The sequence below is a fragment of the Varroa destructor genome, unplaced genomic scaffold, assembly GCF_002443255.2.
Source record: "Varroa destructor unplaced genomic scaffold, Vdes_3.0 BEIS01000002.1, whole genome shotgun sequence".
Lineage (NCBI taxonomy): Eukaryota > Metazoa > Arthropoda > Arachnida > Mesostigmata > Varroidae > Varroa > Varroa destructor.
The window spans coordinates 25,424,778-25,439,841 of NW_019211455.1; the positions used below are offsets into that span (position 1 = coordinate 25,424,778).

General features: G+C 40.9%; 1 protein-coding gene across 14 annotated transcripts in view; it reads left to right on the forward strand.

Moving 5' to 3' along the window:
• Positions 1-4,037: 4,037 nt before the first annotated feature.
• Positions 4,038-15,064, forward strand: part of LOC111244869 (uncharacterized) — a 51,330-nt gene continuing 40,303 nt past the window's right edge. For 7 of the 14 annotated variants that reach the window (XR_015320643.1, XR_015320644.1, XM_086979610.1 and 4 more), the window contains exon 1: positions 4,042-4,730. Coding sequence is in view for 1 of the 14 variants with exons in the window: in XM_022792371.2 (XP_022648106.1) it covers positions 4,701-4,730 (30 nt within the window). In the remaining 13 variants the exon portion in view is untranslated. Of the gene's footprint in view, positions 4,731-15,064 lie in introns of all 14 variants that reach the window. The other 7 variants (XR_015320641.1, XR_015320642.1, XM_022792368.2 and 4 more) reach the window with 6 other exon arrangements.

Sequence of the window (15,064 nt, forward strand, 5' to 3'; positions counted from 1 at the left end):
ACAGCCATAGTAACATGAATCTTTTATCTGTCTGTTTGAACGATAAAAAGGCAACAATACAATAAGAAGGCTGGCCAGTGTAGGGACAGAGAGGTCGAAGGCCGGCCTAGTTGCCAAAGGGTGCACGGCAGCCACATCGGCCAACGTTCCCCCGTTATTATTGTACCTTCCGGACAAGACTTGTTTTAGGAGAGCCAGCATGGTCATAATAGCGTACGTACATAATGACCCATAACAGAACGTTAAGGCTAGCGAGCATCTCAACGGGAGTACGACGGGCACTGACCAAACACTTTGCACGGTGTAATCAAGTGACGCGAAAGCATAAGCTGTGAAGGCTTGATGGTGGCAATGTTCACCTCTGTGGTCGTAATGGCTGTCACTTGGAAAAAGAACAGAAACATGGTTGCAGACGTTTAACGTTATCATATACATTATCCAATAAACATGTTAAAGCAGTTAACTGATTAAATAACTCAATCTTATTTCTTACAGTCATTGAATTTGTGAATTTCCAAAAATACAGGGAATTGCCATATGGTTTCTTGTTAATTCTATCACTTAGCAGCCTTAAATACTGCTGCTCGTTCGACCACTAAAACGTACTTTATTGTTTCATAGTTGTGCCGCGAATAAATAAACTGTTATATATAGTTTTTTTTTGCTGTTATACGGAATAAAATTCTATAAGGCTATTGTTGAATTAATTGAAATTGGAAACACATTAAAAAATGGGCGTTTGTAATACTAGATCTTGAGTATAAAGTAGATTTGGGTGATGAAGCTATCCACGCTTTAAAGGGCTACATAATCATAAAGAAATGGAACATTTCCGCTTTTAGATTCCCTGAAAACCATGAAGATATATTCACCTCTGCAAATATGTTTGTTTTTTACTAGCAGATCCGTATGAAAGTACGGATGCATATCTTTTTATAACTGTAAGAAGCTCGTTATAAGGACCAGCAGTAACAAATAGTTTCTTCACATATTGAAAATTACTCTTTATTGAGACTCCGCTATTGACGTCGTGCTTGCTTACGAGCAAGCACGACGTCTGGAGCATACACGTTGGATATTTGTATTTTAAGAAGCTGAAGACATTTCATCGTACCTAGTGAAACAGAACGTTGGGACCGCGTTAGTAAATGTTCCAGGAAAACGTACGGCCTCATCACGATTTCGATGACGAAATAGATTGAGCACGCTGTTGGAATGATCTGCCCAAACCGCCTAGTCAAAAAGCTTTTCTTCTTAATAAAGCCCAAACAGGAGAAATAGTTGCGTGACATATTGCCTCGAAACTTAAACGTACACGCATGCCATACTCGTTTGCCAGAAAGTCTGCAACAACCAACTGCTATGCGCTAGTTGCATGGGAGTAACAGTTTCATGGGCGGAAAATGCCCATGGATGGGACAAATTCGCTTCACAATCAGACCATTTATTCTTGCTTATACACTACGGGAAATAAGGAGAGCCGAAATCACGAAGAAGCATGTAAACACAGAGAACGAAGCACTAGGCTCTCTATAGAGGCCGGTGACCATTGGCAAATACGTCATTAGTGGCTCATTCAGGTCAGTGGGGTACGGCGAATGGCGGGAGCAGCCGAGGTTAGCGGAAGAACTAAGCCAGTCAAGGAAACGAGTCGACTTGTCGGTTACCGCTGAGCGTACTACTCTATAGCGGCGTAAAAGACCGTCTGAATTGTGCCTCCCAATAGCACCTAAACTCTTCTTACGCATCTGCACTTCGATTGCTGCCTGTCCATTGAAAGGCTATTCATGGGCCGAATCGACCAAGCGATTTCGAGTCTTCTTTTGCAGAAAGTCTCTCCCTCTCTTTTTCGAACGTCACGTCAAACTCGCTAAAGTCAAATTGGCTAACCTTGCCAGACTCAATGATCTTCCTGATTGAGGCCTTTCGAGCCGCTTCAAGCTTTTTGCTCATAGCGAGCATTCGTCTGATGGCAGCGAAAGAGAAAGACAAGGTCTGAATCACGTTAGAACGCGATTCGATTTTGGAACATAATAAAATCTCTGACTATAGATTCAGCGACATATTTTGTTTAAAGAAAATGTTAGCTTGGACCTTTCGGCGGGTCGGATCGAGGACGAGCAGGTACCGTCGAGCATTAGAAGAAAGTAAAGTTGAGCCTATGCACACAATAATGGTTATGCCGTCCCAGTGATTATACGTTCGATGAGATTTGACTGTATTAATAGGATCCTTTTTATTTCAAGTACAAACTTTGGTATCTCTCATTAACAATTCCAATAAGAGGATTGAGTCATAGTAGTTCTAGGGGAAAAATATCCTTGCATTATTGCTGTAACTACGATGAACTTGCCTAGATAAATTCTACTGGTGCCATTTTGCGAGCTTACCACAATTATTACAGACACCAAAGAAATACCGTCGATATACCTAGCAAAATAGAAAAAAAAAACGCCATTCAAGATGTTCATTAACGAATTTCGTTAGGTTAACAATAAAGCAAACCGAAACAATTTTTTTTTTGCCCTTCTCACATACACATACACATCGAGCAAAACATACGCCGCTGTTATTCAAGCAGGGATCATAGCATAAGATTGTTCGACGTCCGCATCCTCTTGCATCTGTCGTCTACGTGACCCATACTTGCCCACCAACTCGTTTCGATCCGCTTTTTCAACACGGTTATTTGATATTGCTACGCCAGGTAGATCTTCCCATCAATTCTCAGCTAGGACGTAAATACAGGGCGCTTTGCTTGTTCAGTGTTCCAGGCGACTCTACGTTCCGAGCAGTTGAAATCTAGTGTTGTTACGTTTACTAGCATGTGGTAAATTCTCGTGTCTTCAGTCCCGCCTTACGGATTCCATTCAGGGCTCAATGAAAAGGCAAAACGAAAGTTGTACACATGGCGTAGGTGGACGGTGCAAAGTTAGGAGCACCTATTTACATCGAATGCATAGCTAGCGCATAAAACGATCACAATTTCCTGGACTTGACTTGAGAGTTTATTTGTTCTTGGCCGACCCTCGAATGCAACAATATTTCACACCATTTGGCTGTACAGGTTTTTCGTAGCCTGTTAACAGAACCCATGAGATGTGTGCTCATGAGTCTGATTGTCACGCAACACCCGTATGTATTGTTCCGGGGTTGTCTCATCTTCGTTTTATTGTTTTTCTATAAAATAGATCCCCGCAAAAATGACTTCGGCAGAAGACTAGTACAATATCGACTCGTGATATTTGCCTCGCTACCGCCTCAGCCGTAATCGGGACCGACGGCTGAGAGCTAGTCTAACGTAAATGTGTTCAGCCAGTTTTCAAACTAGCTCAAATGCTTTCTGAGTACACACACTTCGTCCAAGCTAACAAGGACACACGCATGCGTACTGGCCCGGCACTGTCAGCGAGGACGATGCATGTTCTCATTTATTGTATCCTTCAAAACAAGTAGCTTGAAAGAGCTCATAGGGGGGACAAATCGAGGATAACATGAGAAGAAGTCTGCTAATTGGGTACGTAGACAAATGGACTAGCTCTAAATGGCGATTGAAGAATGCCCAGAACGCCGCACATACTACGTCCGCGCTCTAACTGTATGATGTCCTACGTTACTACCTACTTTTTTTTTCTTGTTTATTTAAACGACGATTTACATGAGATTATTTTCCAACCGCTTGCGTTTTTGATCTTCGTCCTCTCATCAGGATCAGAATTAGCATCGCTAACTTCCATGGGACGATCTTAGAGAACGAAGGCGGGTTACACAGCAGGCCCTGCTCCTCTAACCTCTTACTATCGTACACAATCTGATACTCAAATTTCCTCTTCATCTCACTCCCTAGGAAAGTCTACCCTAGTTGAGCCAATCCTACCGATGATGCTCACATTTTTAGCATGTTTTTCCCATTCTCAACAGACGCCAGCTAGAGTCCTTTCTCGACTTTGAGAAAGGGAGGCTTCAATGCCGAGGGTCGCTGGTGAGGGTTTAGGGGAGAGTGACCGCGCGGTCTTCTCCAAGCGAGCCGGCGTCCGGTCCACTGGTAGTGTTGAAAATGTTGAGCTGAGCTTTGTGCGCGAATATTGGGAGCCGGCAAAGTTTACGCGGATCGCAAAATACCGGTGGGTAACACGCGACGTCGGAGGTAGAGAAACAGTGCTTCAGCAAACTCGACATTTTAAAGCTGTGTAAATGCACTCAGTGAGAAAATGAATCATTGTGGCGAGAAAAACCAAATTTTTCTTTTAGTTCTCAAAGTCGGTTTCGTTCTTTGTTCCTTGTTCTCTCATCATTTCTATGGTTGATAAAGTGTCTAAGAAACTGTTTGTTGAGACCGGTTATACGGTAACAAAAACGATGAATCTCAGTGTAAATTAATGATAACGCAGAAGATTATTGGGTGTGACAATGATATGTTTCCGGAACCAGCTGATGAGGACGATACGGTCACATGTTCCGATGACCTCTCCCTACCTTTCCACATCCATAAACACCAAATAGAAAGCTGCTAGCCTTGACAGGTGGCGTCTGACGAGCTGTGCTATCTGCCTGCTCAAAGGAAGATTACACAAGGAGAGAAGTGTGCTACTTCTATCAAATATCAGTGGGTCCGCTCCGTACTAAGGAACAATTTGCCAACCTCTATTCCTTTTCTCCGGTTAAGGCCATTCAAAGGATACATGAGAAGGATGTAATCGATGATTATAGAGGCGGCAGAAGAGATGGACGTAAGTATACATTATACAGACTATATTGCATATCTTTCTGCGCAGCTAAAAGTTAGAACAAAGCTTATCTAGTTCAATGTTGAAACTCACGCATCTCATTCTCGGTATATACTCGGTAGTACTCGGAGCAGAGCACAAGTGATCGCTGCTGAAGGCTGTTAGACCTCATTTTTAACTTTTTTTTTTGTTCTCGAATCTATTACACCCCTTTGTTTCAAGTCTTGATAATAGATGTCAACAGTAAATTGTACCGAAGTTTTCTTAGGGTCATTTGTTATACATTTCTGAACAGCTAGGACTAAACTAAACCGGTCACAAATAGTGTTTTCACTGATCAACAAGACTATGACCTGTAATACGCATATTATCTAGACAGCACATCAAACTGCCAATGAGCAACCCTTACGAAAGTCCAAGACGCCTTACGACGATCCCCAAGTTCGCCATACTTGCCCAGTAACACGTTATAATGCCTGTGTCCCTTGTTTAATTCCTTTTCTTGGAGGTCGCTAGTGGTGAGAACGCTCTAGGCACACACCTCGCGTAATCTAGTTAAATAGTATAGGACTTCTCGTCTGCAGTCTGAAGCATATATATGCTATAAAGTGTCTGTTGACAGGAGACGCAGGCGAGCGGAAAAGCCAACGCTGGCTATCGCCATACGCTCCTGCCGAAAAAAGAAAGGAGAACGAGAAACGACAACCGAAAGAGGATTGAGGAGGGAACAGGGAGTTAATCGCATTATGTTCATTCAATAAACCCAGTAGACCTCTGAGTTTCTGTTCTCTTAAAAACGTCAAATACAAACTGACACATTTTAACCCATTTTTCTTCCGAACCTATGATCAGATGACTCGTCTATACGAAATAGGTAGTCTTCGAAAACACCCGATCCCATTGAACATCTGCGTCAAGTTGAACGTAACTTGTCCCTGCTTTTTTGCAGTCTGCTTACGTATGTTCTCGCTTGTTATTCTTGTGATTTTGGCCGTATTTGCCTGACCATGCTGTCATTTTTGCCTCGTAGCGATTTGTTTCTATCCAGTCTACTCAGATATTTGTTGTTCTTTCATGGACCAGTAGACTCTACGGAACTAACCTGGCTATAGCCGTTACCGCATCAAGGAGGGTAGTTCTAAATGCTATACGCACTTGAACTACTATTTGTCTCTATAGCCTCTAAAGTTTGGTACGGTTTTTCTTCTTGCACAGTGCTTGGGTGCTCCGTACGGAGACACTGAGTTGACGCCAGTGGATTAACTGTTTAATACAAACTGGTCTTGAGCAATATTAGTCGCAGTAAGCTAGCGGTGATCAATAGACATAGGGTGAAACTGCAGTACTATGCTTATAAGTCCAATCTAGCACACAAATATTAGATTTATGGGTAGTAGATGTCCCCTACATGCGTCGTGAAACGAGACTTCAGAGGTTCGTTTTCCCAGAATGATTATTTACGTTTTCGTACGTATAAAAACGTAAACGTTTCGTGAAACCGGATTAAGCTATCCAACTCATACATCTTTTCAGCACTCTTAAAACAGAAATTATTTGCCGCTTACCTCCATATCGTTCTGATTATGATTTTATCTCAAAAAATATGGGTGACAGCATCTTGACAAACGCAACTGATTCTACGGCTCATACCCACGTACGAGAGCTAACACAAACGACAAACGTAATTAAATAAGCAAATAAATAATAAAGGTATTTGGCTGTTCTTTCACAAAAGCACCACACGTGGTTTAAAAGTGAAAACTTCATAATAGCAACAAATTCTTTAATATAATTTAAACCAATATTTTTACCCAAATGGAACACAAATCATTTGATAGAATTTAATAGGTATGGTAAGGTCGCCTCGGCCGTATACTGCACCGATAGCGAGTGCTATTTAAACAGAGCGTTCATCGTCTATCGTGAAGACGTGTGCGGTGCTGTGGACGACCCTGTCATACCTCAATGAAAAGCTGTTGAAGCGATGGTGAATCCTTGGAGTTGCTACAGGCACATCAGACAGGAACGCTTTAAATACGAGTCGCCTGGGCGAAATTTCAATGTCACACGTCAAACATCTGCAGTCGAAGGTTTCACAATTTAAATTTGTGCATGTATCCTTTACTTTTGTCGCTATTTTATTGCTACAAAACATATCGCTTATTATAGCGTCATAACATGTCAGTAGAACAAAATTATTCTAATGGAATAGGTGAAAACATCACTGTCTGTAATTAGCCATGCTTAACAAGTACCCATTAGAAGACATAGCCCAGATTCTATTCTGGCCTCCCTTGGATAGACTCACGAAAGTGCCGCGCAACGGATCGCTGTCAGGCCTACTCTAAATGAACTAATCAGCGATTTCGATAGCCCCACTGATTGGTAGGTCGTGAATTAGTATGAAAGCTTGCTCTTCTATCGTGCACTATAACTAGCTCGACTTTGTATCGCTATTCTATTTCTATATAATATATAGACATATATTCAGCTGTTCTTCAAATAAACTGATTGGTGCAGCTGGTTAAATAGGTGCCAAACCTGGGTGGCACAAAAAGATGGGTCAATATGTATTGGCCTATAAAGTAAATGATTGGTCATTCTTAAACTTCTAGATGATATCTCGAAGCAGTTTGTACGAAGTTTATTTGCAGCAAATGTAGTATGTGTTTGAGTTTTTTTTCAAAGAAAAAAACACACACACACACATTTGCTTACAGCACAGTTGTTTATTCGGCGAGAAGAACTTGCTTCGTGAGAGACAATAGAGTAAGTTGCCAGCCATGGTAAGTGAAAAAAACAAACCAAAACCATCGATCATGGTGCACTCAGAGAACTGAATTACGTTAAGAAAGAGTCTTTTCGACGACGGGTGAAAGTTACGGACATTGGACATGTATGACACGGCATCTAGGTCCGACCAGTTAAACAGGAGCAGTTATAATACAACTTGTACATATTCTCTCACGATAAGATTGGTCAGAGTACAATTTCGTTTTTAACTCACTTCAGCCTAACTAAACTTATTGAAATACTCGATACGGCATCCCACCACCATCTACGCAACAGACGAATCGTTCCGCTACTTACTAACTTGAATCGATCGTCGTGCAAGTCGTCGAGTTGCATGAATCTGCACAATTGTAGGTCGAAGAAGGCCTAAGCTAGGAATCGGACTATGGGACATTTACGTACAAAATTCCTAAAAGCATTCTTGAGCCAAGTACTATCATACAAGATCCCTTCGTTCTTTGTTTCTCCGCAAAGAATAGTGGAGGTTAACCTTTTGTTGCGATTTTTTTTTTTCGTTACAGGCCTTCACGAAGCGAGTTTAGTCTCAATCTGTACTCATTATTTGTTATTAAGTTGATTGCAAAAGGTTCCTTTCAAATCCTATTAAATCATCTTATGAGATGTCCGTGTTCTAACTTGCCAAATGTTAAACTTACCTTGTTACGCTAAACATTGCTGCTAAAGTTCATTGTCATTACGGTGATCGGCCTGGTCCAGAGAGCCTCTGACGTATGAGTGAAAAATGTGAATAGTGTCTGCAGTTTTTTTATGAACGTTTTTGAATTGAGCATGAATTTTGGTATTTTTGTCGTCTTTTTTTTTTTCTTTGAGATTTATAAATTCGTACGCTATAATAATTGAATTTGCTTTGAAACGGTAGATGTCGATTACTGACCATTATTTCAGATGAACCAATGGATTTAAAAAGGCACATTACGATACCTTGCTATTATAGCTTACATTTACTATTTGAGTAAAAGGAAAAATGGTACATATTGTATCACCGTAGCGCTCTATATTCCCGGAAATATTGCATTTACATTATACACTTTTAGTTATCAATTTATTAGCAAAGATTAACAAATGGCCCAAATATTTTTCACTTGTAAATAAAACATTTCGCTTTCTAGTGCTTTTTGCAGTAGTTCATGTCTCTGCCCTGGCTGATTTTCCTTCTGTACATCTCAATGGAAACGGAAGTTCATACAAGTACTAGAGGCTTGGCTGCTATACGGAATAAGTAGGCAACGGCTTTCTTAAGAGGGACATTGTAGAGAATACGTCCGGTTCTGTTTATACGGGTGCGTAGAGCTTATGAATTGCCTGCGCTCAGGAGGCACATAGCTGTGCGCGCTGGCCTCACGCTGAACAAATTTTTGCGAAATTGTCGTCATCCGTACTATGATGAACAACTTACCAGCGTCTCAACTTCACGTCAGTAGAATGTTTAAACTTGTACTACGTACTGGTAAACGTACTAGAAAACGATTTCTACCGACGCACTGGTAGAAACGCGTAGTCCAAAAGCGTCACAAAGAAGGCGTTTGTTGCTACGTGACCGCACCACACCGTTCGAAAAGGTCTAGGCCGTACAGCGGAAATTCCCTTTAACAAACCCTTAAAGAATTTCCACGAACGAACTTAACCTGTGCTACTTTCGACACAGATACCACACTTAAGAGTACGCCAATACCCTTTTTGTGGGTTTGGCAAAGGCGAGCATTGGTTTGATGTTTCAGAATGTACGACGTTGTGACTACAATACGAACTATAACTGGCAAGGGGTCCATGTTCATCATTTTAGTGAGCCTCCTCATGCTCCTCATTCCCTTGTGTTCGTGTGAAAAGTGTTGATGAAGCTTTTTCCTCATTTAAGAAAAAAAAATACGCCATTGTTTACTTGGGAGAAAGAGGAACGGAATAGGAGTTTGTCCTTTGGAGTAATAAGGGATTCAGAGGAGAAATATATCGGTCTATTGATGCTGCTACTAATGTCTACAAAAAACTGTTTTACCGAAGTTAGGCTGATGCTTAAAAAATTATGTATGCTTCTTATGCTGAATGTTTCGCTTTCTCAAAATAATTAATTTTAGACGTATAGAAACGAAGTGAACAGCTGTTTCATTTCAGAAAAAGGACCGGTCCGAAATAACTATTCTGTGCCATTATTCCAAGCAGGACGTTACGTGACCATAGTTGTTTCTCTCTAACACACTGACATATTGCTCTCTATATATCCTCTAACATATCGATATTATGCTCATTTACCGTATTGCACAGGTTGAAATCTTTCAAACGTTCGCAAATCGACACATCTGTGACCTCATGAGCACGGCTTGCTCGCTCTATTAGCATGCAAATGAGGGCGGTTACTTAGACTTGGCGTATAACATCAGTTTCGCCAACATGGCAGCCATCAGCGAAGCCATTTTGGTCACATGATTTTAAAATTAATAGCCGGTCTTATTACCATTGGACTACTATATACGTAATCTACGGCTGTTGTTTGTAAACACTATGCCAGGTTCACCATCCACAGTTGGCTTATGATAGACAAACATCTGATACAAACAAGTATGCTGAAGCATTAGTTGCAATAGAGGAAGACGTGTTCTTTTACTCAGCTGAAAGTCAAAGCCGTACTCGTTGCTGTTAGTGGACATGGCCTGGTGAACACGTAAGCGTGAACGCCAGACGTACGAGTCTAAGACAACAGGACGCGTCCAGGCCAAGAAGGTAGATAAAAATGTACACTACATTGCACCGCATGTGACATGCTTGCTGTAGTTATTACATATATTCGTTAGTACGATTTGTTTCGTTTACGCGTTTTTTTCAGATAAACAAACGCATATCTTTACGTATTCGAGTTTTAACTGGCGAGGTTTAACATAGAAGCCGTTGAAATGCTATCAGACTTCACCATAGTGCAACGAAAAGTAAAAAGTATAGATATCAATAACTGGTCAAGATGATCCATACCGTTATTTCTGGTAGCACGTTATCTAGTAATCACGCTTACAGTTAGCAATAGCTTTTTCAAATTATCCGTCGTAAATTGTTCGTGCAGATTAATGTAAACGACACAATGTGGAAGGAGCTAAACTACTTTAAGACTTACAATCGTGATTCTAATTCTCACAGTCGGAAGTGTTTATAACTAAACGCGTTGCTATTAAACCATCATGGAAACTTTCGTTTCAAGTTACGGTATCGATGCGAGGTTCAGCACCACTAATGTCGTGCTGCGGCTGCTCCTGCTGAAGTAGAGGGCCTGATTCTCCGACCAATCGCCGACACAGCGGGTGCTATTGCTAACCATAGCAGCTACATCCGTTGCTAGCATTATCGTGTCTTATCGTTTCCGTGCATTTTGGCAACCGAAAAATGTCTGACTTTCCACTTAGTTTGTGTACGATGTATCTTATATTTCTGTAAAATGGGTCTTGCTGTCTGTTCATGTCTGGCGAAGCGCGAGCCTAATTGCTTCTTAAGAATAACTTGCTCTAAGTTACGCATCTAGGGGAAGGCTAAAATTAACTTTGGCTATCACGTTCTTGGACTGGCACTCTCTGTCGTACTAATTTGTAACGTTTCAAGCTCGTTGTTTGCCCCATGTACCCCAGCGTGCATGCCCTTGGCTGGCAGTGGTAGACTCATTACAGTGCAAATCTAATAACATTGATTTTAGGTTAATTTTCCTTACATATATAACAGGTTTTGATCAAAAGTTATCGGAAAGTTAAAAAAAAAAAAACTGTGATGCGTATTGTAACTACCGTCGAAAATGTTTGTTTAAAGCTGTTCAGTCGCCTGGCCAAGTTTTTATTATCACAATTGAAACACTGGGCTCGAAGTTACTTCATGTATTAGATTGTTAAAGCAGCAATGGCCACTTTTATTATTGCGATGGTGGAGCGCCATCCACCATCTGAAGGCCTTTTTTTTGTCCTCCCAAACTATTGTAATTCGGTTCGTTTTGATCATGGTCTAAGATGGCCAATTCCAACTGAAAAAAAATTAGACTTGTAAAATTGGATCAGGAAAGGAATATAGAAAAAAAAAACGATACAACTCTACGACCTAATATCTTACCTTGTTTTTTTCTACAGCCGAACTCGCGACACATTAAAGCGCTCGTATCTCAACTTGGAAACAAGGATGTAACTTTCATAGCATATTATATATTGGATAGGAAGCTTTCGGACGCAGGATCCTAAAAATCGCTTCGTATAGGACAGCGAAGGTTTCCTATGTGAAAAATGAAATTAAGCGTCAACTAGTTCCCTTACAACGTTTACTATACCTGAGCTGATTCCTGAACAGAGCACGCCGAACCGGTATATCTTTTTTGTTTGTCAGTAGCTGCTGACTTCAGCTGCTCTGGGGTAGAGGTATTTTTTTATTGTAATTGCGTCATGGAGACAATAGATTTTAAAATTCACTGAATCACTTCAAAAACAATAAGCGGCAAGTGAATTAGTTCGATGTATCTATCCGAGAGCTATCCAGTAATACGAATTAAATCTATGAAAGAAGACGATACGCTGGCTAAACGTTTTAAAAAAATATCGACTTAGAAGGGAAAACTTCATCGTGATTACTTGTTGTTTTTTGAGAATGTTATTATATTCGGGGAAATCTCACTTAATAATCCAATGCGAAATTCGAATAACTAAATACGTTTTATAAGTAACATTTGAAGCCATATGCTTCGAAAATCAATTGATTATGATGTTAATTTACTAGCGTTTTGTGATTTCTTGCTCTCTATTATCAAGCCTTATTTAAATTGTAGTAGATTAATCAATGAGACGTCTGTTTTTTCTACGGTTCCTTTGTTTCTATGGTGTATCTGTTCATACCTGGATAGCCGTAAAGGAAACGGAACGATGGTTTCGAAATGAAGTTATATTTCTACATACGTATGAGACTTCAGTCGAGTTGGTTTGAACAAAACCATCCTCCTATAAACCTGTTTCTTCTTGAGCGACCTCGAAGTCAATTTGAAACAGTTGCAATAATGTGTTTTCTTCCTGTTATATCCATGGTTTCGTAATTCTCCCCATAGTTGCCCCTCTTCTTTGCTGCCCTGCTTATCTATTCAGGGGCGTACCAGAGGCCTTTTACCTGCTACGAAACATCTTTTTCCGAATTATTTGATGTGTTAGCCCTTGCCGAAAATAACGAAGCAGAAGAGAAGGTAGGCGAGCACGATGCTGGTCTGGACACAGAGGACCAGCGAGCGTCGTTGTTGCGTGCGACCGACAAGCCAACGTTAGACGGTGGAGCCACGCGTACTAGGTACTATATTCCCTTAAAGTTGTTTACCCGTATATCACTCTGGTTTGTCTCAGGTAACCCCTTTTGTAGTCCCTATCCTTGACGTTAGTTTTGTGATTCGCTATCGCGTAATGCAGAACGCGGAAAGGTTTACTCTCTGGTCAGATCTTTTTATTGTGAAATTGGCTAAGTAAGCTTAGTTGAGTGAGGTTCACTGCGCTATTCACTAGGATGTTAAGGCCGAACTTGAAGCAAAAAGCGACTCGCGGTAAAATCTGATATTGGAATCCTGGCAGCAGGGCTGTTTTTCCTTGCTGCTACTCCTGCTTCTGTTACCATGGATTGCTTTGGCCCGCGGCGTAAGCCGCACTGAAAAGACCTCTGATAAGGGCATACTTTTGCTAGAAGCAGAGAGTCTGTGTGTTCGTTCAAGGCGAGCGAAAGGGACAAAACTAGAGCGAGAGACATCAACGCACATATAAGGAGACCGAGACTGAAGTAAAAAATGGATTAAATTGGGTCGGTAGGACGCGAAGTAAGTGGCGGGGGGCAGGGGGTCACCGGGAACGTCACTGTCAGAATTTCAGAGCCAATGCGGATGTCAGGGTGCTCGATTGAGTCAATTGACTCAACAAAGATGTACCCTTGATTTTCCTTCGCTTAAGGATAGTATGACACGGGTGATCTCTTTGACGTTGAACGGGAGCTCGATGTCAAAAGGGACTTTCATATGATATAACGAACGAAAAGTAAGATGAGGAATAGCTGAACTGGCAGGACCTTGTTATTTGTTACGCCTTCACATATGCAGACCTACACGAGCAATCAGCGCTTGGTTACCTAGGATAGTCAGCAATATTGAGAAGATTCAGACATTCACCAGCTGTTGAGCATATAATATCTATTCAGATATCAACAGATTGCAACTTGCGCCCACCATCTATTGTTCGAGCGACATTTAAGGTTACGACCGTTTCAAGCAGTGTTGGATTATACCCACAAGTTCTCTTATTTTCATGAATTTAACGTTTTCATCAGGTTTTACACGGACATAGTTCTGACCGCGGCTCCATACTAACGATGGTATTTACCTCATTTTCGGCTGTTTATTCGCGTGTGACGAAATTTAGACCACCTTATTCAAATGACGATACTGGGAACGCGTACGATCTACGGCCTATAGAAATGTCAAGCTGGACTTATAGGATCCTCCCTGTGTAACATCATTACCAATTCGTCTTGTTTGTTCAAATGTATTATCATGTTGAAACGTATTCGTGCATTACTAGTATTCGTTGGCTAAATTCATTTTCTCAGTACCAAACTTTCGATCACTGTTATTTTTACTACGTTCATTTTAAATGTCATAGATATTTTAGACGCAGTCTATATCCAACGCAGGGGTCAGTGCTGCTAACTAGAATCGTGCTTCCTACATAGGTGAAATTACAGAAAGGTAAGTTGGTTTTATGTGCATCTATGCACTAAAGTTTTAGTAAACTTATAGTACATAGAATAGCATATTAGCAACACGCTTGCGCTGCAGATGGCCTTCTATGATACCTAAAAAACGGCCTACAAAAATGTACAGTGCTCATTCATCTGTGTTTGCATAGACATCGTAGATCTTTTACGTCTACAAATATGCCTGTATTACGTTCAACCATCGTGCCTTTGCATCACTTGAGCGCCTTATTGTTGTTTGTAGTAACAGACACCTATGACCATCCGATTAGAGACCTAAATAGATTGAGGTTAAAATGTACCCTTGAAGTTTAATAGTACAAGTAGTTTTTTAATATTTTTTTCATTAGCGATTTCGAAGTATCAACTCATAGGAGGCATAGAGCCATATGTGCACACATGCTCGTTAGATGAAAAAATGTAAATGACTACAGTTTCTGTAGACCGACGAAAATGTTCGATTTACATTTTTAGTTGAGAGAAATACGTCTTGAATATTTAGCAAGAAGCAGTGGCCATGCAGATATGATATGTACATCTCCCATTCTACGTTATTCAATAACGAGTCTGCGTAAAATTACGTATATGCAAATATATCAATTACTGCCGCTCTCTTCATGATCTGCCGTCCTGAGATTCTGCCAAGTTTTGTCCACGGCTATGGGTCCAGGTTGGTTAGGCTGGGTCGTCCCTGCCAGAACGAGACTGAAACATTTCACTGGGATTCAAAGCAACTAGATTTGCTTGTCCTGTGAATGCCCTAGACATGAAAACCGTTTGTGCCGCGTACATAAAGT